This window comes from Falco punctatus, assembly GCF_963210335.1.
Source record: "Falco punctatus genome assembly, chromosome: 9".
NCBI lineage: Eukaryota > Metazoa > Chordata > Aves > Falconiformes > Falconidae > Falco > Falco punctatus.
This window is the reverse complement of record NC_137589.1, coordinates 18,835,332-18,860,757: the sequence shown is the minus strand read 5'-3', so window position 1 is coordinate 18,860,757 and position 25,426 is coordinate 18,835,332. Positions and strand designations below refer to the sequence as shown.

Here is a 25,426-nt window from a genome sequence, read left to right as displayed (position 1 = left end):
TGTACTCCTGCTACAACATGAGTGACTGATTCCTACACAGCTTTAGAAACCCCATTCTTCACACTACACTCGCAAAACAATTCAGCAAGAGGTTCCTTTCTGCCCTCTGGACTACACCACCCCATGCCAGACAAAGTTTAAACACCATTCTTCCCTACCGAAGATCATCTGCTCCATTACTGGAAGAGAACTTATAATTGTGCAGGGAAAAGCACTAACCAGACATATTTTCACACTCATCAGATGGTTTAGGGTCCAAATACTTCTTACCCCATTCGGCTGTATGACTTCAGTAGATAAAGCCATCATCTAGTCTGCATTATGTACTGCAGACTCCACAGTACCTGAGTAACGCAGTTCTCAAAATAGAAATCAGCTAAGGCTGCATCTTACCTTTTTTATTTGATCTTCTTTAAGCTTTGTGAAATGGAAAGCTATCAAGTGGACAGCAAACATTTTCTTGAAGCAGATGGATGAGTCAGTAGTGACAGAGCTGCTGTGAGTAACTCCAAAGCGACAGGTCTTTTACTCACGAAGCTGGAGCTAGAGAAACTTCAGCTGAAGCATTTCCCCCAGGGTGATATAGTGGAGTTCCTGGGAAATTGAGTCCAGAAATAAATCCATCCAGTGTGATCAGTTCAACGATTAAACTTCTGTCTCTTTGTATCACCCCCCTCCATCAACCCAAAGTCCCTCCCTCCCCAGCTACACACTTCATTGTGCCAGAGCAGGCACCTGGAGAGCTGCCAAGCTGAAGGGGAGAAAAATCGATTTTGTAACTGCCCCACTTGGGAATTGTTACCACTTCGCAATGTAGTTGCTATGCAGCCTGCCCTGCTTTGCCCCGCTTCATTCCTGGGGGGCTGACCAGCTCCCACCAGCACAGAGTGCAACAAAGTGCTGCAGGGTGTCTGGAAAGTTAAGAGACGATTTTAGGAGGTTTCTTCCTTCTGCTCAGCACTCCCACTTGCAAGACGAGCTCTTCTGCATGAATGAACTCCACTCTGGTACTACACAGTGTACCCTTATCTGCAGCTTTTTTCCAATTAAGCTTCAGCCGTGTAAAGGAGAAAAGAGACACACAGACCCCTGCCCCCAGCTGAAACACCTCTTGCACAATTTCCAGCAGAGAGGTTTTGTACAGAATATTCTCCCTTCACCTCCCGTGAAGACAAAGTTTCAGACCAATGCAGATCCTCGGTATTGCAAAACCTGGGAAGGGAACAGATTTACCTGGCAGCCAACAGTACTGACATTTGACTGCCTTGATAAACACTCTTAACAGGCAGCACAGAGTGCCTACAGCAGGAGCAGCTTCCTTACACCATCACAGCTGAATCTGACAGCCTTGTAACTATTACTCTCCAAAGTTCATTCTGAATAAACAAGTGTTTCCAGGATTTTGTTACTGTATCAAGCGATATGGACAATGAAAACATCACCCGAAGGAAACTGGGTGAAACAAAGGAGAGAAACAAAAAAGAAAAGAAAGAAAAAAAAAGGGGGGCGGGCATCCTCATAGGGTAATTACAGAGACTCACTCTCAAACCACACAGACACTCGGTGTTTCCCCCATTATTGTTCAGTATTTCAGCTGGCACTGAGTGTACTTACTGCACTGGCAGACAATTGCCACCCAAAATTTTGCATAACAGGATTACAATTAAAAATTAGTTTGCTAAATTAGAAAAACAGCCTCGGGGCAGGGGGGAAAAAGGGAGATGGGAAGCGGAGGGATTGCCAAGTAATGGGAGGAAACACAAAGAACTACTAAGCAGAAGTAGAAAATTGTCTACACAGATCCAGAGCAGGTCAGAAGCTGCCAGTTAGCAGAAAAGGATCTCAGGCTGTATCAATTCATAGCCTGAAGCGGACCCAACAATCTCCTGCTATTGTAAAAAAAGTACAGTTGATCATCATGCTGGGCTGCATGAACAGGAGTATAATCCACAGACACACAAAACACCACTCAACTCTATACTCTGCACCAGTCTCAGAAAGAGGACTCTGCCCATTCCTGGCAGCTACAGCATGCCATGAAGGCATGGATCAGGAGACAGCTCTGTTGAACATCAGGAGCAGTCACAGGTTACATTTTTTCAGCCTGTGATCACCAGGAAAGACTGAAAGAGCTGAGGAGGGGAAGGGAACTCCCTCTGCAGAGACACATTATAGAGAACCTCTGCTAGGAAAGGTTGAGGTCTTTTTCTGCCCTCGCCCCCTGCCCCAACCTTGCATCAGGATGAGCTCTGGATGCTGGGAGATCCTGCCAGCTCTATTTATTTCCACTATTCTAGAACAAGAGCAAAGCAGACAGAGTGGCTGAACAGTCCATAAATAGGGCTTGTTCTAAAATTAGGCCTTTGATCTTCAAGAGAAAGGGAGAAAAGAAAGAAGAAAAAAAGCCACACTACCAGCCAGAAAGCACGGTTCACTTGTCCTGTATTCATCTTTTAATAACTGCTGGCTCGTTAAGTCAGACACTGACTCCCAGAGGGACTGTCTCTTTCCTCATTGTTTACCCATGCCATCCGAGTCACAACCCCTCTGGCCAGCAAAATTGAAAACATCACCTTTCAAGCTCCATCCCACTTTGATCCAGAGCTTATTGTGTCTGTAATACAGTAGATTTATTTTTCATTCTCTCTTTTCTTTCTTTCTCTAACGGATGCAGCTGGAAAGGGTCTCAAAGATCTAAACGTTCCTAAACTGGCAGCAAGCTCTGTTAAATACCTGACATGTCAGAATCACTGCATAACTTGTTCGCTCATCCCTGGTGCACCCTAGCTTCAGTCAGGCTGTTGTGCAGGACAAGACAAGACATTAGCTCATTTCCACACAGACAGTGGTTCAATGCACTGAGGGCCCAATACCCAAATATGTTACAGCCATTTTGTACATATTCTGGCCAGTACAGAAGAAACAATCCAGGACCAAGTGAACAGATCAGCTCCAACTGCACGCAGCTCAGAGGCTTCAGGCAATGTTGGTTTTTCCCTTTGTTAGAGTTATACCCAACTACAGCCACAAACCATTCCCCCTTTGCAAGAGCCAACAAGACTTCAAAGTTACAATACCCCTCTCTCCACTTTCTTCTCCTGCAGTTCTCCCTCCAAACACTGTCTCAAGGTACAATGGAAAATCCTGAGGAGGCTGGTGCTCACGTAGCCCACCTGCCTCCCACAGCCTCGCAGTCAAAGGCCTGCAGAGAAAAGGAGCTCACAGATACAGTGGGAAAAGTCAGACAAATGTTGAGTACAGCAACTAAACAGGCACCAGTTACCTCCTGAAAAAGGTACCATATTAATAAGCATTTTATTGCTAGAGAAATGCATCTATGGTGAGGTATCAAAGGCAGTGGCAACACTGGTTGCTGAGTCTGGCACCCCGCTTAACAAGGAGTCAGTGGGCAAGGCTACAGGCAAGTTATCAAGAGAAATCCTTCTTTGTTATAGCTTATGCTTCCAAGACCAACTCTTAGAACACGTTTCCCCTCCCAGTAGCAGCAGCTTTGTTCCCCATTACATTCCCACAAGTTCATCAAAACTCAGAACAGAAAGGGGTCTCCACCTTTGTCCTGCATATACCCATCTTAGGGCAACATCAGGCTGAACATGAGATGAGGGGACTGACAGGAAAATCCACTCCAAGAATAGGCATTATTTAGAAGAGATGGAGACAGCACAGACAGAAAAGCATTGGCTTAAGAGAAAGAAGACTTTTACCAAGTAGTGCTGTTACAATCAGCATTTTACATTTGAAGCATAACAAATAAACACAAAAAAATTAAATTGTGAAATCAATAAACTACCAAACATCTGCAACTTTAATGTTTGAAATTAGTTTGGAAATCTGAACACCTGAAATAAACAGTTTTGCAAATGTGGTTCCTAGATCAAGTGAACAATATTGTTGAAGTTGTTTTAAATGAAAAAGTTTCAGCACAGCCCCATGAAGAGCAAGAGGCCACTCAGTCCTCCCCCAGAGGCTTGCTTGCACAGGGCACGTTAAAAACGTGCAGCTGGCATAGCTCTGCACCACACCAGTCCGGATTGTACCACATGGGACCAATTTGGCAGCCATTCTAATGGGAGTCAATGACAGCCACACCATTAGCTCAGAAGAAAAGAAAACTTTCATAAAAAGTCAGCCTGGAAACGCCTGAATAAACTTCAGAGCTCTTAAAACAGTTACTATGGAGTCACTATGGAAACAAGCAATGAGTTAAGCCAAGTGCTAATCTCAGCAAAATACAAAAAAGAATGCTTATAGTCATTTAGCTTCCTTATTGCAAGGCCTGGTGCTCAAACACAAGGCTGGCTTATACCCCAAAGTCCCAGCCACTCTCTCCTTACTCAAAAATACACACTAGTATGCAGATTAGCATACAATTAAAGGATAAATTTATCAAAACAGACTACAGTAGCAAAGTGGGTCTCCTGCAACCCAGTCCCACACCACTGGGGGAGAGAAAACAGGAGCTGTTCTTCCACAAGCGTAGTTTTAAACAGTGGTTTGCAGATTCAGCGAGGAGCCCAGTCCAAGAGGTAAGTGGGCAAATGCATGCTGTCAATACCCGTCTGCAAGCTCGAGCAACTACGACTTCCCTTCGAGTCTGTCAAGTGCTAAAGACACAAGGAGGCAACTGATACCAGTCAATCACATAATCCACATCACAAAGCCTATTTGAATAGTACTAAATGGAATAAATTTGTAAGGGTTAATTGCAAGTTCACATTCTCTGCAAGTCATGTTGCTGTTAAGCAGTGGCTGTCAGGACTCTGAGAGAGCAAAGCAGAATTACTCATCTGCAAAGCAGAAAATTCACAACATTCATATGGTCATTGCTGCACATATATAGCTGCTTGGTTTTTATTGGAGGAGGAAAGAAAAATGGGGCTTTGCAGGGCAAGGACTTAAAATTTTCCCTCCCTACCAGCCTGGTACTGAAATCAGCAGGAGATCATGTGGACTAGAAACATTTACGCACTGCTTGCTTTTTAGTAAATAATGGGGAAAGAGCACATGAAATACGCTGAAAACAGCTGTTTAAAACATTATTCAAACTGCTGCATACTTGTTTCTAACAGCAGCTTAAAGGATTGATACTAGGAGGAAGCAAAGAGGACTCGGAACAAACTTTCAACCTGCAAAAATATGTGGTTGATCATTTTAGAAAGTCAGGTATTTGAAACAGTGAAATTCAACCTGGCTTTTACAAGTATCCCAACACTAACGCAAGCAGGATCTGCAGACGTGTATATAGCCAACCTCTGAAATATGGTTGCTGCAGCATTATTCTCCTCAGGCAACCCCAGGTAACACATCCTATGCTGAAACCCATTTCTCTGAATACACAGCAGTTTCGGCACCCAATTATTTCCACTCTCCAGTATCCCTAACTGGGAGCTCAAAAGCATACCTTAAAGCTGCTCACAATAAAAACTAATGACAGAGCATCTGCATGTGTACGAAAGAGGCATAGCCTGGTGGTGCACTGCCTTCAATGTTATTCAGTGACACTGCATCAGGAAAAAAACTCCTGTTCCTGAGAACTTAGTTCCAACAAATTAAACCTTCCGCCAGGTGGTAAACACCTAACTTTTCCAGCTGATGATAGCCACAATAAAATAGGTATGTGGAAATATTACTGGCACAAATATCAACCCACAAGCTGCTACTTAAACTATAAGCTGTTATATGAACTTAAGTAAAATATTGTATGTCTCCTCTCAAAATTCAGGTATCAGAAACAAACTGGCATGTGAAGCAAAAAAAAAAATCTATGAAGTGCAACAGAATAAAATTATTTGTATGAAACAAATTAGAAAAAGTCAAGGAGAAACAGATATTTGAAGTTCTCAAAAGTAAATTGATTATACCTATGCCCCTAACACCTCCTCCCCATGCCTCCCCCCTCCACTTTGCCTGAATCAGTGTGACGAGCTTTTCCTGGAGAAAGAATACAAGTTAAAGAGCAAAGACAGATTTTGCTTTGTTTCAGTAATTATCCCTCAGATGACAGGATTGGAATTTACTCAAAAATTCCTGTGGCCAGAATTTCATCGTTCCACAACACATTAACACAAATGCTTTTCTGCCTCCTTCTACATTTTCACAGGACACAGGTTAGAGGTGCATGACTCCTATCACCACTCTGACCCAATTTCCTGCCAGGTTGTTCATTACTTGCTCATTATCTGTTAAAGTCTGCCCTTTGGGAAGGGATCAAATGAGTAGCTAATTCATTACTAGTGAAATATCTGATGTTTATTAACAATGTGAGGGTAATTTGCAAGAAGACATCAAGTTCAAATTGTCACATAGCAGTGGATCATAGACTTATGCTGGACACATGATTGAACCAGTGTACAGCTGACTGGTAAAAGCAAATTTATGGCCTCTGAGCTTTTAAGAGTCCATTTCTCCAAGTGCTTCACATAACATCACAGGAGAAGGAGAAACATCAAGGCGCTGCAGCATTGTAGACATGAAATGCCAAAGAAGTTATTAAAATAGTATTTTATTTCATGAATAAAAACTAAAGAGAATTAGGACATGGCTCTATTTTTTCTTTTTCCCCATTTCCTTTGAACTATTCTGATCACCTCTTTTTGAACCAAGGCCATATCTACCATTCCTGTGCTGATCCTGCCACTCACTCTCCAGCTGTCTTAGCATTTCTTGTGTTAGAAGTCCTTCACGCAGCAATCTGTTGGCAAGAGATCCATGTCCATAGCTTTTCAGATCCTCCTGCCTTGTAGCAGACTGATAGGCTTTCAAGTTCTTTGCTCTTCTTTCTCCTGGAACCTCCACTGCAACAGAGTGTGCCTCTGTGGATTTTGCACCATGACGGTCTGAAATCGCCCTGGTATTCCTCTTAGTCCTTGAAAGGGGAAAGTCTTCTGACACGTCTGCTGTGCCAGGAGCAGCTGCAGATTGTGATGCTCGGATCAGCTTTGTGATGTTGCAGACACCAACTTGTATAATGTCATCTAGTTTTTTCTGAACTTCCCTTACAAGGACAGCATCAGGGAACATATCCATGAAGCGGTAACTGAAGAGAGGCAAAACAACACACAATTAAACCTTTTCATTAAAAGACTGCTGACTGGGACAAAAATGAGATATGTACTATGTAAAGTAAAAAAAAAAAAATAAAATATTACATGTTGCATGGGAAGGCCACTGTATTTTAAGTGGCATTTCAGCTGCTCCAGTCCAGGACCACCTTGTTTCTAAATTTCTGTCAGTCACAAAATGTTCTCCGCAGAACCCATGACTGCTCCCACAACATAGCTACATTTGCATTTGTCAGGATCCTCTAAAGGGCTAAAGGAGCCCACCACATGCACACGGGCTAGAAGACGCTGTTTTTCTAGGACTGTAAGTCACAAATATTAGGAAAAAATAACAATAATTTTCAAGCACAAAGACAATACCTTAACCACAGATAGAGGTCAAAAACATCATGAACAGCTTCAAGGTGTACAAGTTCTTTGATGTTCTTTGGAGCAGCTAATGGCCATTTGGTGTGCCGACAGAGCCAGTCAAATGTCAGAGGCTCATTTCTACTGAACTGTCTTGCAAACTGAAAAACAAAGATTCAGCAAAGTCCTCAATTAGGAAGGAAGAAATCCTAAATTAGTTAAATTCCCTTGGGTCTGTACACACAATACTCCAGAAAAATATGTGCTTTGTTTTACACAGCCCAAATACCACACATTCCTTTACTTAATTACTCAACATAGGAATCACCTCTCCTTTTCAGGGCCTCATTAACACTATTTGTCCATGGGCCATGCATAGAGTTAAGCAACAGAAGTATAGAGCTATCCAGAAAAGAGTAACACTGAAGACATATGATTTCACTCAGCAAAGCAGATGGACTTTGTCTTTTTTTCTTCTTGCGCACCTATTCTGTTCATTATCTTGTTTCAAAATCTCCAGGGTTGAGAAAATGTTACATGTGTTCCCTGACTTAGGAAACACACTGTTCACAATGCAAACAGATTAATCTGCACTAGAAATCAGCCCTTCTGAAAACTAGACATCTCAGCTCTTTTACTAACAGATAAACAAACCAAATAAGATTTACATTTAAAATTTTCAGAGGCATTGGATGACTTAAGTGCTTCTTAACTGGCTGATACCAGAGTTTTTTTGACAAGGAACGGGGCTTAAATTCACAGGCATTCACAACATCCCTCTGACATGACATTATGCTCCTCTGCACCTTCATTACTTGGGATCTGAATGATAAGCATTTTTTTAATGAAGCACATCTTTTTTCAACTCCAATCACTCAATTTCTAAAGAACATTATTAGCCATTTCTGAAAAGCAAGTCTAATGTCTGTGACACAAGGGCACATATCAGTTCTATTTTTATTCTGCTTTATTAAAAATGTTTAATGCAGTCTCTAAAAGGGGACAAAGGCAACACTGTCTAACAAAGTAACAGTCTCAAACAGAATTATTAATCCTGAAAAACTTAAATCGGCTGACTACAAATTCCTCAAAATAATCACTCCAGGGGCACAGCGGAAAACAGTTCATCCAGGTCTGAAAAGTGAAATGACATAATTCTGAGAGCAACTTACAGCACTCAGGTTTTAATTCTATGTAACTGTATTATAACATCAGCAACCACATTTAACCCCACATTCTTTTCTTTCATTGACAAGCAGTAAGCAGTGTTATCTTAGTTTTTAAGGATAACTTTTAAACACACTGTAGTGTAAAGCTTAACAGTGCACATGTCTACGTAACACAATTCTGATCTCTTTCAGTTCAAAGATCACCTGCAAAGCAAGCAGGTAAGGTTCTCTGAGGCAAACAGCAGAAAAAGTATCCAAACTTTACATCACAAAATGAGAACTGGTTCTCAGAGGTTATAAGCTTTGGCCAATAAAAACAGTGAAAAATGCAATAAAAAAACCCAAAACATCTCCAGCTATTTTATATTACTACCTGTGAGCACTTTAAGAATCCTCTCAAATTATCTAATGGCAAAACCCACAATAAATATAGCACCTTGATACAGTCTCAATGCATCAAGACCCACTTTCTCTCTCATATAAATACCACATCTTTTGGATGAAAAAAGTGACTGACCTTCAACAACATGGTACACACAAAAGGCTCTTTTCTGTTCAAGGGTGCAGTGCAGAAGACATATCGTGATCGCAAGTTTAGTGGAATGTGCTGAATCATATCTGCTAGAAATTTAAAGTCATCAATATTGCAGACAAAATAAAGCCCATCGACTTGTGAGAGACTCACAAAAATATCCTGTGAAAATATAACCAAATGAAGAGGATGTTATTACAGCAGAGGGCTGTTAAACTTTGTATTACCAAACAAAAAAATTATTTATTGTTTCAAAGGCTAATTACACTGAAAGAACAGCTAAAAATATCAAATTTGACCACAGTAACAGGGCAGGAGAGTTCCCTCTCCTCTTTTAACAGGATTGTCATTAAATTCTCTACGACAGAGTCAAAGAAGACATAACACACTGCTTTATTTAAGCATTTTCAATTAGCCTTCTAAGTAATAAATACAGTGTTCTGGAAGTGTACATTTTAGTTACAAAGACCACCACCACAGGAACCACTTACTACTATGTTTAGAACTTGTTCCAGGTTTGGCACTTACCTGACCCAAAAAGCTAACTTTACAACATAAAATGCAATAATTGAGGTACTTTTAGCTCAATGTCAAGAACAGATCTATTTTAGGAAGAAAGAAATCACAAGATAAATACAGTATTGTAATAGAAGGCTTCAAATAATACCTGAAACCTATCCAAGTTTTGGAGAAACAAGAGCTGCCACTGCACATCACAGGGGAAATTTTTTTGGCACCCAAAATTATTTCTCTAGTGTAAATCTTGGAAAGATTTTTCAAAAGATATTTAAAGAAACCCTGAGCTTCTTAATTAAATATGTGACTGAATACTTAAGAGATCAATACTAATACCGGGTTTTTATATTCACATTTCCATGCTAGTCCAGAAATTCTCAACAGTGAAATTTTAAAGATGTGCTGTTACCCTACCAGCCTAAGTCTTCCAGGAGATCTCCAAGTATAATCTTTTATCTTGAGGTCAGAAACCCTACACTGTGCTACATAACAGCACGTCAGCAGAGAACAATAATACACATTTAAATTAATGAAAGCTGCTAAGAATTTCTCAGTGTACTAAAAACCGTGACACTATTTTTTAAATACAGCATTGGAAGATTAACTTCTACTTTAAAAGGTTTAGGCACTTCTAAAAACTCTCCTATTCAGCTAATGATGAGATCAAGTAGATTCCACAAAATCTGTTCCCTCAAAGTAAAGTATGCACTGGTTTATCATAAAGTCCACAGAAACAGGAAAAAAAATCAAGTAGCTCTCAGATGTAGAGAAATCTGATACAACTAGCACAGTTTCCCAGGAATTTTCAAATAAATTTATCAAAATGTCAACCTCTAGTATTTTCAGCCTCAGACCAAGAAGTCTACATTTAAAATACAGGAAAGGTGAAATGAGAAAGGTTGTTGCACATTCTTCAACACACATAAGCATATTTACATGCTTTGACAGCTTTCAAGTTTATTATAACACAGAAGAGTTAAGCATTCTAATGGTATTTGCAGTCACTGCTGCAGTAGATAGAAGAATCCAACTGATAAAAGATACACACAAGGCTGACTGTTAGGTTCCCAAAGTGCATGTTCATACAAAAGCAGTGACTATAAGCGATGCTTAAGTTTTTAAAGCAGAAGATAATATTTTGATAATTCTTACAATTAGATTGGATAGAGTGGCATCAGGGAGGTGGTAAGCAAACATTTCTATCTGCTCAGGAGTAGGATGTAGGCCAGCTGCCTAAAGGGAAAATAAAGAAAAAAATTTCCATTAATTCTCAATATTGTTATAGAGTTAGTGCATCAGAAACAACATACAGAAAGACAAAATGCAAGAAACCAAAGCACCCCACAGAGTCCAATTTATTTACCACATCTACCTAGAACTTAAGAACTTTTGTGTTTGAGCTTTTAACCCTTAAAAGCGCAGCTTCAACATAAATGACATATCGCAAGCCTCCAAATGGGACAGATATTCAAGTCACTTCTGCATGACACAACCCATTTTTATTACTTACTGGTAAACGGACACAAGGAAAAATAATTTGGTATCAGACCATAGTAAAACAGCTCCAGAGCACATCTGTACAAACGAGGTACTGGGCCTCTCACCTTCACAGGGCGCACAGGCTCATTCAAAATTTCCTTCAGCTGCACAAGGTCATCACGATGCATTGTAGTGACTTCTCCTTGTTTGAAGGATGAGCCGTAACGCCCAGCTCTCCCAGCAATTTGTAGAGCCTGAGAAGTTGTAATGGAGTCTATTTCCTTTTCTCCCTTCTCATTGATAGTTGGCTTTACTATAGAGTTAAAAATTATTCTTCTTATACACCTGAAATATTTTAAAAAACCAAAGAGGAATCCTTTTTTGCAGACTGTTTCCAATATACAACCTACTACAGAAGAATGAAAAAAATTTTTGAGCTTTTTGTCCCTCTGTACAGTAAGGGACCACAAACACTACTTATGGACACAGCATATTCAAAAGGGAAGCGTAAGTTTTCCGGTTAATTGCAGGAGAATCATTACCCACACACACAACAACTGTGTTCTAATAGGGTCCCAATCCACTCCTCATCTGCCTCAGCAGTTTACAGCAATGTGACTGCATCATCTTCAGAAACAAAATACATCTGAAACTGGACTGAAGTTACCCTGTGTTTCAGAAATGCAAGAGACTAATACTCTGACAACCTAGCATATCCGACTCCAGTGAATCAAAAGGATCTTAACAGTGCCTACTATCACACAGAATTAGGCCAAGTGAGCCATTTAATTCTTAGAATCGGTTTTTAAATTAATGCTTAGTTCTACCCAATCAAATTGAACAGTACTTCAAAATTAAAAACTTATGTACTGTGTTATCTAGACATAGCAGATATCTAGCCATATTAGTCAAACTGGGGAGAAGCAAGTGAGGATATTAATGCAGGTATCACACCCAAAGAAAAAAATAATTGCACCATAACCTGCTCCAAGTACTTACAAATTGAGTCCCATTCCAATTGCATCTGTAGCAACTAAAATTTTGCATGGATCATCGGGATCATTGAATTTCTTTGCCTGTTCAAGTTTTGTTCCTAAAACAGAATGACAAAACACTTCACAATAGCAAACTCTTCTTACAAAACAAAGACAATGTATCACTAAGCCCCATGCCTTTATAATAGGCTGAGGGAAAAAAAATAATTGGTATTTGATTGGTATTTGGCTGTTGTTGAGGGAAGGGGGCAGGAGGGATTTACATCATTCCCAGAGCTGTGGATGGACCTCATTTAATTACATCTATCTGAAAATCAATATTAAGTACATAATAAAGGTCTAATCCCAAGATTAAAGCACTAGTCTATGAAAGTTGATTAACTATACAGAGACGCAAAAATAGGAATAATTGTATTGCTTAATTCTAAGTTTTTTTAAGAAAGTGGCAAGAAGCAGAATGTTCCCTTTAAAATAAATAGAACAGTGCTTTACCTGGTGGCAGACTGCCATATATGACAGCACATTCTAATCCTCTGGCTTCAATCTGTCGACTGATAGAATAAATGTCATTCTTACTGAAACAGACAATGCAGTCCCCAGGACGGAGGTTATCTAAAGATTCTAAGGCATAATCCAGGACAGTAAGAGGAGTGAGTCTCTTGTAGTTTCGGACCTAGAATCAAAGGAGTTTTCAAAGATAGTATGTTTTTAAAAGAAAAATCCCTGTGGAATATCAGCCAGCATGGTTATCATCACAATTGATTGTAACACTGAGGGACCTCTCACAGTCCTGAAGGGATAATTAATGGTGAGAAGCTGACATACACCTTATGCATTTGCATAACTGCAGCACTTCCCAAGCTGCAAACTATATGGCCTTTTCAAGAAACAGAAGAACTATACGTTTTTACATGTAAACTAGATTCAAGAAAAGAAGTATACAGTCTGCGTAGCAATTCTATCAAGAAATTATTCCTGTTTTCAATCATCTGAATGCTGTAACTGGTCCCCTTTCAGAACTACACACCCCACCACGCACAGATATACAAAGCTACAGTTAATTCACCATGAAATCATGCAGGCTGGACTTCCTTAGCACTAAATTTTATGTTTTTAAATACCCTTCACAAAGGAGTCTTCCCAAGGAAAAAAAAAAATATTTATGACAGTAAAGTTTGGTTTCAGAGATCTTTCAATCACTTTCTTCTGGAGGTGTTAGCTTTATGTCCCTTCCTCACCATATGGAGAATAACTATCAACAGATCCAGCAACCTCAGCAAACATGAGGGTACTGTGCCCTCCAAGAAGAACAGAACTGTAAAGAAAGATCCTGAACAGCTGTAGCATTCCCTGAGGGGACTCAGCAAAGCACTTACCTTCTTTAAGCAAAATAACAGCACTAAAAAAAAAATAAAAAAAGGAAGAAGAAACAACTTTGTAATGTCTCCTTTGGTTTAGAGGAATTGAGAAGCATTTTAACAAGAATGCCTGCAAGAACAACTTTGATCAACCCACTAAAGACCCTAAATTTTTGCCTGTTTTCCAGCAAGAGGAACCTGATCTGTTCAGAACTTTACAGAATTAAAAAAGCTTACTTCAACTTCTTCCCCTGTCGTGTACATGAGCTCTGTCACCAAGTCAATAGCAGCAGCTTCCCCACAAACGTGGATTTCTTCTGCACACAGTCCTGAACAAGATCCAGTGAAATAAAATGCAAAATGTTACATATTTATAGACAACAGTAGCTTTAGCTGACTTCTGTGACCCAAGAATCATACTTTGCTTGCTAAACACATCAACAAGGACCGTATTTCACCTCCCACAATACACTACTTCCTTAGAGCTGCTCTTGCTCTCATACCAGCAAGTGATGCTTGGAAATCTACCAGTATAACAATCAGAGCAGTTAATATCTTCTTGCACCATCTCAGCCAAAGCAAGAGGTACCCTCAACCACTGAACAAATGGAGCAAAGCTTTGAGTATGTTTTCTTTACTATTAATGTATTATTAACTACCAAAACAAACCATAGCAGAACTGAAGAGCTTTGTTTTCTGCGTGACCTTCTAAAATTATGAATGTGGAGCCAGAATAGAAAAATGGAAAAAAATAGGATATAGGAGAACAGTGAAAATTACCCTGTTAAACTTAGCATCCAAAGCAGTGAAGGGAAGGGTGGGGGAAACAGGGGGGCGGGTCAATAAGATTTCAAACTTCTGTTCAAAATCTCAGGAAAAAAGTTTAAAAAATTCCCCTTGAAAAATGCTAAAATTATTGAAAGAAGCATTCTTCTAAGAATTTACAGATCAATGCATCTCTATAAAATGAGCTATAATTTGAAATTAACACTATAAAATATTTATTGTTTATCATGTTGCCATACATTTAACAGTATCTCTTCATAACAAAATCTGTGAAAAACTGTGTTGTTTTAATTGAACAGAAAAAAGCAAGGTTTCTAGAAAACAATCAATGCAAAAGGACAGCACAGTGTAACAACAGAAAGATTCCATATCATCCAAGGAAGCAAAACTAAAAGAGGCATCTGTGTAACTCAAAGAGCATAAAATTTTACAAAAATAGTAAGTAAAATATGAGAGGTATATTGCTGCCATACAGACAAATCCTTTGAGGCAGAGTATCTCTAACTTGCTGTGAGAAGACATATCAAGAAAAAACACTTTTATTTTGCATTATATATTGTAACCACTCATGAATATAGTGACTGCTAAGCTTGAATGTAGTGTGCCATTCATAGTCACATTAAATTAGTTCATTGTCAACACAAAAAAACTTACCTAGAATGGCTCTTGTCCAAGCCCACCCTCTGGCAGGATCTCTGATCATCTGAATTTCATCAATCACAGCAACCTCATCTTAAAACAAAAAAGCAAAATATGATGCACTAAGGAAGAGCATCTATAACAGCAATACAACACAGGAAGGAACTAGAAGGCTTTCTAAAACAGATTACTCAAATCAAGTGAACCCTCTATGACCAAAAAGCTATTCTGAGATGATTCAGGTTTTATTAACTGCTCTAACATAGTTCAGAAATTGTTCAAATAAGTGAAAAGGAATAGTTCAGCCACTTCAGAGTCCAAGCAATAATACACATAAAGATACCATAGATATGACTGAAACAATTATGTATACATACAAGGCGTATTAGTGCTGCACATTTCAATGGTACAAGCAATATGAGGAGCTTGTCTGGCATCTTCATTGGCATACACACGCTCTTCTCCTGTCACCAAGTCACATGGCACATTCTAAATGAATTCAGAAAACTCATGTTAAGTTTCTTCAATATAACAGAATCCCCTTTTCAAAGGGGAAAAAAAAAATCAGTTTCTTAAACTGGCTCTAAAACAGTATAATGGAAGCTATCCCGAAAATAACTACTCAGCCTTCTGAGACTTGTGCTTTGTATTTAAGTCCTATCCGACTAAAGGGTACAATGAAGAGGTAGTATCTGTAATTAGATACTCTCTCCTATGCCTGGCAAGGAGATTATGCAACCTCTGAGCACTTCAGAGCTATCACATCTGCAACAGAAGAACTGTCACAAGAGCTGCAGCACAAGAGGCTCATAAAGCAAGGCCCAGCAGTGAAGGAGCCTTGCAAGCTCCAGCCTTTTGCAGTTCATTTGGGGATTGCCCTGTTGGGTGTGTTACCTGCTGCCTTACACTCACACAGCAAGAGTTCATGAAGACTAGCTGTGCAAGACAGCAGGGGCCACCACACTCTGTCAGCTCTACACTTGCCAAATCTCAGGCAGATGGCTGCTCCTTCCATACCTAAGCCACCTGCAGAGCCACGCAGGACGCCCTGTTTAAGCCTCAAGGGCTGCATATGATCCATGAGCTGCCAAGTGAAAAGTCCTCACACTCACTGAATACATGGGAAAAAAAATGCGGTAGCTACTAAGAAGGAACATGCCTACATGGTATCCACATTCACTACATGGTACACATTACAGGTATCTCCTAGGACAAGCTAATCTTTCTGACATATTACTTTGATAAACCAATAATAGGAACTACAAACACGCTAAATCAAAGACTTAAAAAAAAAGGAAATCACATCATTTGGTAAACACTACTGTACATACACACTATGCTGCATTAACGTGATATGTTACTGTACAGCTTCAGAACTGGCGTGGTTCTGTGCAGCTGGAAACACACTGGTGAGGAGCTCTCAAAAAGATGCTAGAAGCTATAAAAGGAAAGTACTAATGAAAGCTTCCACTAGGGACCTGATACAGGACACTGCTCTTCAACTCAACACATCTGAACCTGCAGAACTTTTTATTAGATAGTTGAGTGAAATATATTTAAACATAAAAGCAGAAGGTTGAGGGGAGTTAAGCAAGGGTAACTCCTTGAGTACAAGCTAAAATAAAGGTCATGGGCAAAAGAAGCCATGGTTTCCACACTGAAAAAGCTAATACTAGAACCTGGCTAAACCCAGGGAGCAAAACATTACAGGAAAATGGAGGCAGGTTACAGGGATGATTGCATAGCACATACTTCGGGGAGAGTGATGTTCCATTCTGCACACCTAAAGCACAAATGCACAACTGGTATTCAATGAGCTGACACTACTGCAAAGCAAAAGCACCCATTCAAGCACACTGCTTCATCAACTACCTTAAGCAACTACAGTACTTCACAAAATTCATGAGTGTTCCAGTACTAAGGATGTAGGTAATTAATATAACATACTGACAGCGTCATTACTCTTTTGGAAGATCTCATGAGCCAGCAGTTTTAGTGGACCACAGTATATTGCAGATTTTGCTGACAAAAATCTCTGGATAGCATGGTAAGTTTTTCCACTGTTTGTAGGACCAGCATGGAATATTATCTTTCGCTGAATAGCCCTGGCATCTGGATACCTAAAACATACACAAAAAAAGCAGATCTGTTGAACATTTATCTAGTGTTCCTGGTACTCGGGGGAAATTGCAAATTAGCTTAAACTTTTACATATTAATAGACTTTTTAATGTGTGTTGAAAGCAGAAAGACCAAGTGCTTAAATAGAGACAATATAAAGAGGTTACAATGTCTTATAGATTCATCTTCTAAATCATACAATGCTTTCAAAGATTTAGAGTGGAACTCATACAGTGTGCTTAAAATAATTCTCATTACTGCGGTCTCTCTCCTTGGGTATATTACCATTTTAACGCTCTGGCATGCTACCTCCCAAACAGATACAGCCAGAAGACAACTTTCTGGAAAGGCAATACCAACCCAGCGATTTTCATAGCTGATATAATCTTACTTTCCTTTTAATTGATTGCTACATATCTTATAACAAAGATAAGAGTTCCTGACACAAATTATTGTAAAAACAGAGAAATGGAACTGAAAATACAGTGCAATTATACATCATAAAGCTTAAGTCCACAGAGTATGAAATTCTATGACACTAAGAAAAGAAAATACTGCAACAACTTAAAACACACTGACCAGTTGGGTGGCAATCTTAAATCACTAATCTTGCGCAGATCATCCATACAGTCCAGCATTGGAAAGATCTGCTTTGCATGCCTCAGGAAAAATGGAAAGAGATCATCCACGTGACCTAGAAGACAAAGCCTTTTAAGAAAGTTTGAAGGTGTGTATCTTCACAATAAACTTTAAAAAAAAAAATCTACTACTTCCACCACACACTTACGCAATTCTTTTGACTTCTGGCTCTCTACAAAGTTCAATAATTATCTCAATGGCAGAAAAGTAAATTAACATGAGTACATGGACTCATTAAGCAATGCAATACAAACACAATAGTATATATTTAAATTTTTTTTAAAGTCTCATTTAAGTATATTCACCCTGGTTAGCCTACATGTCTACAGAACTTCTAAACAAGATGAGAAGCTATGGAAAAAATGGATGAGAAATTGCTTTTCTGTCCCAAGAAGATTTTAGCCTTTTCTTCCTAAATTCATATGCTGCCTTGGAATAAAATAAAATAAAAGCTTCTAAAATGCTTTTACAAATAAAGAAAAACAGAATAGTTTGCAGCTTCCCTAAGCTACTAAGACTTGGGATGCTGATTCAAAATTGTCAGTCTCCAATACCTAGGTGAGAAAAGAAAAATCAGCTCAGAAGAGACATCCATATTCACTCGTCTGAATGTTTGCAGAGTAGACACGTGGCTTTAAAGATCTCATTTTAGGTCACACGCCAATGACCCAGCACTCACAGTACTTCAAAGACCCATCTGGATCTAAAAAACTGTTATTATCAAGCACACAAACACACAACCAAAAGCAGTGTTGTTGGTTTGTTGTTGGTGGTGGTTTTTTCAATAGCGATTTAGTATTCCATGAATCAAAATTATTGTAAAAAATCTGAAGAACTTAAAAACTGTAGTATTTTCATTTATCATCTTTGGACAAGAAAAACTCAACTGAAAAATCTTCAAAACCACCACAATAAATGACCCTTTACATTCCTACATATGTGAGCTTTAAGGCATACATAAACAATGTTCATATATAAAGTAAATAAGGAGTGGAAGTGAGGAAATCGCATAGGAGACTTTATGCACAATCATATAAAAAGACATTTTAAATATCCTAAGACAGTAAACATTTAAAATCTAGATATTTACATTTTATGGCAAAACTAATGGCCACTGTAACCTTTAAACTGCCATCATTAAAAACACACACAGTATGCCAAAGTTCTGCAGCCCAAATTGTGGAGGAGGCCGTTTCTGCTGTTATCAGCTAGCAACACCTCTTTAGTAAAGTGCTGTTAGTTACAACACATGATGCACTAAGCAAGCAAACAACACTGACTTCTATTAGTGCCACAGGGAAACAAAGCATAGTCACAGAGCTGTACTCCCAAGTACTTAAAGCCACCTGCCAGGAGAAAGCTCTCAAAGTGCCCCCTAGTGACTACTGAATTTTTAAGAGAGGAATAAATGGAACAGTACTGTTTTCATTTCAGCAATGAATAAATGCCATAAAACAACAGACTGCTTCTTGCTAAGACCTCCACCTCTCTTGTTTCCACTTCAGAAGACTTAATGACAGAACACCCCAAAGGACAGGCACAAATTTTTAACCTCTTTTACAGCACAGCAGGGGGGTCCACAGGTACCTAGGTAAGCATTCAGGTCAAAAACACAAAAAAAATTTGCTTATTTTATATTACAAGCACTCCAGATACTTGCCTGCACCACAGCATATATCATTGAGAATAATATGCAAATCAGCACTCACAGAACTGGATTCCATGATATACTTCCTAAAGCTTATAAATGCTTGGTGAAACAGGCGAGCTAGAGAAAAAAAAAAAAAAAGAATAGTGAATGTCACTGGGATCACAAACTCATATGTGTATGTCACTGGGATCACAAACTCATATGTGTAAACACACAAAAAACCTCTGAAGTAGTCCATGGAAAACCTATACATTAATATGAGATATTACAAGTAAATATAAAGGTTATTTGAACTGAGTGGCAGAGAAAACTTAAACAAGCAGTGTTGTGAGACCCAGAAAAGATCAGATCTACTTAACATTGTAATGAATAAAAACACATTCCACATAAAAAAAAAAAAAAAAAAAAAAAAAGATCTGTGAACATTTTCTTACCATCTAATCCATTTTCCACTCCCAGTCTTTGGATTTCTTTTCTTTTGTAGAACTTATTTAAGTTTTTTAGAACTTCACCTGTAGAAACAGAGTAACATTTTATTTTAGTTTGCTCAAAATTAAATCACATTCTCCTGGCCCAAAAATCATGGCTCATAGCCTCCTTGCTCTGGAGAGAAGGAATCCATGCCATACTGAACAAACTCAAATGATCTTTCCCTAAATTAAACACAATCAGCGACTGAGTCTACTGGGGAAAAGGATAATCTTAAACTGCAGCAGTGTAAGAACTGCCATGAAGATGAGGTCAGTATTTGAGACACTCTCCCTGGTACTTGACAGAAAAGCATAAAGGTGGTAACCCATAGCCAAGATGTTATGGAACAACGTAATTAAGGATTTGGGGTGGGTTTTGTTTGATTTTTATCAGGACCTATCAGAAAACAGCACATTTTAATGTGAAAAGTAAATCTGCTTAAACTACTCGGTGACAGCTTTTACTAAACACCCTGAGAGATCTTCTTGCCACCACACTGCTACCAAGACACACTCTCCAGAAAGATCAGGCAAACCAGATGTAGTATTCTTCCTATTTCTCAGGTTAAATGAAGGAGAGAAGAAGAAAACTCACCAAAGTTTCTCAATATATATCACAAATTTGTTTGTATAAAATCTCTAATTCTAAAGTTATTAATAAATCCTTTCTCTCCCTTAAAAGGCAAGTTCAGCGTTGCAACAGAACTGTATTTACTAATGTACACTCTGAATTTAGCTGTTATTTAAATCACAATGCCAAAAACATGTCCCCTCTCCATCCACAGCAGATCAGAAAATCACAAAAATCTAGCAAATATCATGAGCATCTACTCATAAATTTACACTATTCATAAAACTCAAGTCTACAAACCCTATATTATATAATGCTAAGATGGATACATAATGCAATACTCCTCCGGTTTGCCAGCACAAGTCACTGCACACAACACTGCCAAGCTCTGCTCTCTGCAACTAGCTCTGAAACTCTCTGAATTCTCTGCCATGACATGGAAAGCTTTCCACAAGAACAACCTTAAATTATTGAAAGATTGCCTCTCTTTCTAAAAAAACCTGTACTCTACAACACAGATAGCCCACTTCGCACAATGAAAATCACCAGGTGACAAGAATATGGCAAAGTTCAACTGCAGGCAAAGCCAGAAGCACAAGAGCAGTGGCTACATCCCATATCGCATGTATGATTGCGGTAGTCTATTAATGGATTAACTTACAGTTTGAAATGTTCAGAAAGGTAACTAAGCAAGATTGTCAGCAGGCTTTAGGCTTACTACACAGGCATCCACACTCTCATCACAAAATGTTTAAGAGCCCAGAAATTAACGACAGATTGGAAAACACCACTAAAAGAAAGTACAGGGAAGTTACAACAGCTAACACATCATCAGCCATACAGCTAAATTCACAGCCTACTGGCCTTACTACAAGATGAAAAGGTCAATGCCAGAATATTTGTTACTATCCAAGGCAACGTGACATTCAGATCGTGGCAGCCCTCAACGTTCAAGGTCATGAACCTTCCTAAGCACAGTACTTGTCTTAACAGTAAGGTGTATCAAAACAAAACAAAGCTGGCATTGCAGTCCAACAAGACAGGCCCACATTAGTTTAATCTAACTGCACATAGTAATAACTATTCCTATAGCAACAGCTAGCAATCAGGATACATGCTCAGGAGATCTGTCTCCTGCCTCTATCATTACCCTTTTATTACCATTCACTCCTAAGATTTCCCTTTCTTTTCCATTTCCTCATTCTAGAATAGTATTTTAGCTCTTAGTCCTCAATCACTCTGACTTCTCAGCAGCATTTGTTAAGGTTCTGTGCAAGAAGATGCCCTGACTCTATGGTTAAGTTCAGAAAATATGCAGTTAGCCTCCGATGTATTAAATTCATTTAGAGGTTTCAGCCCTATTTGCAGGAAGACTTTTCAACCATCTTCCTGCACCTGAGATGACAGCAGTCCATTTCAGTAAGGCTGTATGCTACCACTGGGGAAGCTGAATAGCTTTATTTTAAAATTTCTCCATGACTATTAGATCTCTATTGTCCAGTCCAAGTGACCTTGTGCATCTAACTAATCCACTCGTTCAGGCACCTCCTGTTTCTGACACATGAATTGCTGACAGTATCTCATCTTTTCTAGCTTACGCTTCTTGCCAGTAAGCACAGCCCTATGGTCTGACAACCGAAGCCACAGAATTGACATTCAATGACAACTGAGCATTAGGGCTCCAAATCAACAACCATTTCAAGGATTCTGTGAAGCCACGTGGCACAAAGTACTGACCTTTCATACAGTAGATTTCTGTTTGCATTTACTTCAAAATGGATAATGGATCATCTCCATACCAGAAGGCCCACAGTCAAACCAAACCTAATCTGTGCTGCCCAGTGACTTGGCAACATTCAGGCCCAGCACTTAAGATCATGAAGCCAGGTACCAATCTTTCTCTCCCTGTACTGATAGCAGATCACCTACCTTTACTACATTCCCATCTTCTCTCATTGCTCTTTACGCTTCTTTCTTTTGATACTACATGCATGAGCGGACCTTTTGTTCCTTTTCACTCTCCTAAGTTTAACACCTATTCTTTTTTCCTTCGTTTTTTTTTCATAACTGCTCCTTAGATATTTCACTAAAATGTGTTAGTGTTACCTTGTCACTCAACAATTATCTTGTTCAGTAAGGCAATCATACAAGGGGTTTTTAGTAAACCCCTACTTACTTACATCTTAAATCATTCCATCATACGGTAATTTCATACTGTTCTATTGTTTCCCATAACATCGTGCGTTTGGCCCTTTCACAACAAGGACATCATCATCACACAAATGTACCAGGAACATTACTAACGTAAAAGCAATGAAAGGCTAGAGAAAGACAAATTCTGCCATAATCTCTGTAAGAAAAGCTCAAAAGCAAAGCTCCTGCTAACTGTGACCTACTTGATATACCAAAATTGAAAGCATACATCACCACTCCTAAGGACTTCCTATAAAGTCCTAGAAAACATGCAGCAGTGAATGAACTGCACCACAGGCCATTAAGCAGCAGGTTTGTGATAAAGGTTTTGCAAAACTGGCTTTGCAAAAGTAAGCTTCTGAAAGGGCTTCTATTGTACTGTTTGACTAGGGTGAAAAATATGATCACTGTCTCACTTCAGCAAGTAACAAGCTAAGATGATGCACACTGTAAGTAACAAAGTTTCTTCATAAGCTGTACTCAAAAAGCCTGTAAATATAAATTTTTCTTTATTGAATCTAGTTCAATATTTGACAGCAGAATCTGACAGAGCATCTTCATTCAAAATATTGAAAAAACATGTATAATACTGTGTGTGCTCACAATCTGAGGTGGGAAAGCAGAGGAAGACTTTATTTCATAAACAAAAAGAAATGGATGACATTTGCTAAGGAAGGTTTCATCCAGTTTCCTCTTTAACTTTATTAATGGGTTTCAAAATACAAAATTACTGACAGCATAACAGAGAGCACACTACAGGCCAACAAGCCAGAGGAGCACTATGTTGGTGCACCTGGCTGGTATTCCTTGCAAGTCTCACATGAAAGAACTTGAGGCTGAGATAGTTAATTTTCACCTATGGGAACATGAATAATTTTAGCCAATCTGTTCTCTCTCAACAAGTTAGCAGAGACCAAGTGGAATCTATATTTATTTTCCCAGAGCATTTTAGCTGTACCTTTGAAGACATCCAACATAACCACTCACCTGAGAAATTACACAAGTATTGTACAAGTAAAATGCCGCCATTCACATTTATTGGCACTCGAGAAATGCAGTAATAACATAAAGCCAACACTCAAGGACAAGTCTGAAAACACCACCATTATTTGCATTACAGCAGTCTAAAATTTTTCCTTCCAGCTAGGCTTTTTATGTCAGGACCAGGTGTTCTTTTCTTGAGGGCTCTGAAGAAATTAGGATCATTTTCCCATGCTTCCTATACCTGGAGTTCATACAAATAATATGCCATCAGAACACTTAATTAGGAGACCATATGAAGAAAAAGTTTCCATTTACACCCTCTATGCTTTGGGATCACCAAATATCAAAACAATCAAGAACTTGTTTCTTGTTTATCAAGTCTTTAAAGATGGCATGCTGGCACAGCTAGGTAAAGTAAGACCTTTCCTGAGCAGAAGACTGAACGCAGATGAAGAATGAACAGGATGTATGGTTTATAATTAAAGAAAAGGAAATGCTGAAAAAGCAGTTACAACTCACTCAGTGGTTCTTGGGATATGATTACAAGGAAAGACATCAAAGAGCACAAGTGTAGAGCATCTAAAGGTAAACCATGGAGTTTCTTCTCCGTTTCCACTTAAATGTCAAAAAACTAATGTGCCAAGTAAAATGGCAGGATATATACCCAGCAGACAGGTAAGAGAGAAAGACATTGAGAGACACTGAGAAAGATGTTATTTTACTTAAAGGCTGAAGTTCAAACTCCTATTCTGCCTCCAACATACTCTGCAGCTCTCGTAACTCAGAGGGCACTGAAGCAGATAGCTCAGCAGATCTTTCCCAATTGATACACAGACATCTACACTTAGCATTTACTTGCTCGTACTTTAAGACGGGCAAACCCAAGAATACACAAACAGACTTGCACTGTTCTAACTGGAAATTAAACTTCAGTTTCTAACACCGATGGCCAATAACTAGAAATACTAAATGCTTTGCCCGATTCTGACGTAGCCACACACACATGCAGACAACGCGCTTCTGTTGGTAACATCAGTATTTGAGAAAACTTCTCAGAGAAGACTTCTAAGTTCAGATGCAGTTACGGTGTTGGAATGCAACAAGATTTCAGCTTAGCTCTGGGCCCTGCTCCCACATCAAGCACTGCGTTATAACAGGGAGCGGAGGAACCAGGCCAAGAGATCTTTCCCCCGCACAGGGCACGCCTAACGGCCGGCCTTGGTCAACACCTCGCTACGGTGGCGCTACCGCACCCGACAGCTTTCATCCCGCCTTCGCCTCGGCGGACACGAGCAGCTACCCGGCTCGGACACGCCGCACGGGAAGACCCCCGCTCTCAAGGGAGGCAACCCCCGCACCCAGCCCGGCGGAGCGGCGGCCCGGGGCTCAGGAGGCCGCCCGGCGGGACCCGCCGCTGCCCCTCAGCATTTGAGAGGCCCCGGCCCCGGCGGGGGGCCGCGCACCTGGGCCCTGGCGGGACGAGGGCGGGAGGCCCCACCGCCCCTTCCCGCCGCCGCCGCCTCACGGGCGCCCGCGCTCACCCTTGTCGAGGGGCCGCGTGAGCTCGGCGCCCACGTCTTCCTCGGCCGCGTCGCTAACGGGCTTCAGCGGCACGGGCACGAAGAGGGAGGTGTCGGGGGCCCGGGAGGCGCCGTCCCCGCCGTTCGAGGAGGCGGAGGAGGATGCGGCGGCGGCGGGGCGCAGCCGGGGGGCGGTGGCCCCCCCATGGCGGAGGAGGAGCCCCGCGCGCGCCGGGAGCCGCAGCAACGGCCACGCGCACCGCCTCATCGGCAGCGAAGGGCAGCGGCGCGCGGCTCCCGCGTCACGGCGCCGCGACCGCCCGAGCACCGCGCGCATGCGCGGCCCCGCCCCCACCCGGAGGCTGCGGAGCCGG

General features: G+C 40.2%; 2 protein-coding genes across 3 annotated transcripts in view; both read right to left on the bottom strand.

The window, feature by feature from the left end:
• Positions 1-6,354, bottom strand: part of LOC308069270 (hexokinase HKDC1-like) — a 34,093-nt gene extending 27,739 nt beyond the window's left edge. For both annotated transcript variants that reach the window (XM_080401300.1, XM_080401301.1), the window contains exon 1: positions 394-6,354. Coding sequence is in view for 1 of the 2 variants with exons in the window: in XM_080401301.1 (XP_080257427.1) it covers positions 394-456 (63 nt within the window). In the remaining variant the exon portion in view is untranslated. The remainder of the gene's footprint in view (positions 1-393) is intronic.
• A 153-nt stretch (positions 6,355-6,507) lies between these two features.
• SUPV3L1 (Suv3 like RNA helicase) lies at positions 6,508-25,404 on the bottom strand. The gene is made up of 15 exons (XM_080401318.1): positions 25,074-25,404; positions 19,749-19,826; positions 19,324-19,431; positions 17,604-17,718; positions 16,856-17,024; positions 15,282-15,393; positions 14,920-14,997; positions 13,717-13,808; positions 12,614-12,794; positions 12,126-12,219; positions 11,252-11,471; positions 10,800-10,880; positions 9,117-9,293; positions 7,443-7,591; positions 6,508-7,057 (listed from the first exon to the last, which is right to left on the bottom strand). The coding sequence occupies exons 1-15, from the start codon at positions 25,387-25,389 to the stop codon at positions 6,565-6,567; spliced, it is 2,463 nt and encodes an 820-aa protein (XP_080257444.1). The 5' UTR covers positions 25,390-25,404; the 3' UTR covers positions 6,508-6,564.
• Between the last annotated feature and the right edge of the window lie 22 nt (positions 25,405-25,426).